This window comes from Berghia stephanieae, chromosome 6 (assembly GCF_034508935.2).
Source record: "Berghia stephanieae isolate SIO BIC M18660-M18661 chromosome 6, UCSD_Bste_1.3, whole genome shotgun sequence".
Lineage (NCBI taxonomy): Eukaryota > Metazoa > Mollusca > Gastropoda > Nudibranchia > Aeolidiidae > Berghia > Berghia stephanieae.
Window position 1 is genome coordinate 66,202,864 of NC_088365.1, and position 2,500 is coordinate 66,205,363.

Here is a 2,500-nt window from a genome sequence, read left to right on the forward strand (position 1 = left end):
GATGAGAGTCATTTAAATTGATTGATATTTGAAGGACGAGTTTTCTGGCCCAATTTTTAAATATGTGTTTTTCCAGAGTACGACAGAACACAACATGGCACAGCGTTATAGCCTTTGCGTCGTACCCAGAAGGTACCGAGTTCAAAGCGTAATTTTATTCTTTTCTACTTTTATTGAAATTATTACTTGTACAATTTTGTCTCTTGTTTTCGCAATGTTCACGAATGGTTGTTATAATAATGGTCATATTACAATTTTGTCTCTTGTTTTCGCAATGTTCACGAATGGTTGTTATAATAATGGTCATATTACAATTTTGTCTCTTGTTTTCGCAATGTTCACGAATGGTTGTTATAATAATGGTCATATTACAATTTTGTCTCTTGTTTTCGCAATGTTCACGAATGGTTGTTATAATAATGGTCATATTACAATTTTGTCTCTTGTTTTCGCAATGTTCACGAATGGTTGTTATAATAATGGTCATATTACAATTTTGTCTCTTGTTTTCGCAATGTTCACGAATGGTTGTTATAATAATGGTCATATTACAATTTTGTCTCTTGTTTTCGCAATGTTCACGAATGGTTGTTATAATAATGGTCATATTAAAATCTCGGATATTGAGTCCATTAGGCTTGAACACAGTTACAAACGATAATGTGTTATTCTCATAAATGAAACGTCGTATCAGATATCAAAGATGTAATACTCATAACACTTCCCCCCCCCCCCCACCCCCTTCCCCCCGTTTCTTTGCTCAGCAATTAGGGTGACCATTTAATGAAAGATCAACAACATAAGCCACGGTCCAAATGTGTTCCCCTTTCCGTCACAACGCGATCGTGTTCCACACGGCACGAGCGCAGCGGTCAATAAACTGTTTGATCTGTCAACATGAAGGCCTTATAATATTTTTTTTTAATCTGAAAAAGACCTTATGTCGCAGACCAGTGTCCGAATGTTTTAATCTTGTAATGTAAATGAGTAAGATTTAGTACTGTGAGAAATATAGTATATAAATAAAATATAATATGGCGTTCTTATAATATTTTTGGGATTCAATTCCATTGCACGTCACGTTGTGACCGGTTGACAGTGATTTTTGAAATGGTTGGTCCTGACGTTGAGTCCTTGGGTAAGGCACTTTAGACACATTGTTCCACTCGACTCATGTGTGAACGAGTAGCTGGCTACAGAATAGTGACATTGATATTGTAAGAGTGTTAAAAATAAAATAAAAATTCCCTTTATTCATCCCACAGGGGAAATTTTTCTCTAGGGTCTATTCCAAGGGGAGACTGGCATAACCCAGGCGTCAGCCGCAGTGCAGCGCCGCAAATTGAGCTAGGGCGAGATGACTTGCTCAAGGCCACACAACGCAGCGGCCGGTGATCGAACTCGGTACCTTTTGGGTACGAAGCAAAGACCGTACCACTAAGCCACGCTGCCCCCACAAAAGCACAAAAGGACGCTTAACCGGCATCTAGTACTGCATGAAATTGAAATATGGGTCCATATTGCCTGCTGGGGGAATTAATGAACCATTACGGAGCGCATTGAAAATATTTAATCCGTGGAAATGTGCTATATAAAAGTTCATATTTAATTATTTGATTTATTTGACATAAAAGTCTACATTGAGGGGAGTTTTTTGTTTTTGTAAACTTGGAAATACTTCAAGAGTGAGGTCAGATTTAGACAACATTCCAGTGTTTTCATCAAGGATACAGCAAATGTATTCACTATAAGGATCCCTGTTTTCCTATATAGAAGTCCTTCAGAGCCGGCAGACCTGTGGAGCCGGAGATTATCCTGGTTCCTAAGGCGTTAAATGTACAGTAGCTATTGCTTGCTGCCCTTTAGATAGGATACTAGTCTACAAAAAAAGTACTTTCCGCAAGATCTAATAGACCCAGCTATCCAACCAAATCACTGCAGGCTGGACAAGGGGGACGGGGAGGGGTTAATGTAGCTCGGCTTCAAACATAATCGATCTCAATCCCTTTGAATGTGAAGCAAGTGCTCTACCAAATGAGCTATCGAGACATATATTTTATCATCACCTAAACGTCAATTATATTCTTATCTATAACTCCGCCCTGTAGGTCGCCAGAACAAGCCGTCAAAATTCCCTTGATAAATCCGAAGAGTCCCTGTTCTCCCCGACCAGTCCAGTGTTCACGGCCAGACGTCTGTCCTCCTTGACCAAGGCCAATGAGTTCATCAAGAAAGTGAAGAACCGATCGGCCTCGGACTCGGACCTTCACGATTTGTCTGGAGTGGACAAATTCAGGGTATGGTCATCCTTATGCACTGTTGTTGGCTATCGGTTTGTTTTTTCTTCTTCTCAATTTCTATCTTCTCCCTCTAAAATGGTCATCACTATAATGATGATAATGATTATTGTTATTATTATAATGATGATGATGATGATGATGATGATGATGATGATGATGATGATGATGATGATGATAATGATGATGATGATGATGATGGT

General features: G+C 39.0%; 1 protein-coding gene across 1 annotated transcript in view; it reads left to right on the plus strand.

Moving 5' to 3' along the window:
- Positions 1 to 2,500, plus strand: part of LOC144975487 (uncharacterized) — a 57,418-nt gene that overhangs the window by 11,752 nt on the left and 43,166 nt on the right. Inside the window, exon 4 of the mRNA XM_078919615.1 lies at positions 2,109 to 2,297. Coding sequence (XP_078775741.1) covers positions 2,109 to 2,297 — 189 coding nt within the window. The remainder of the gene's footprint in view (positions 1 to 2,108; positions 2,298 to 2,500) is intronic.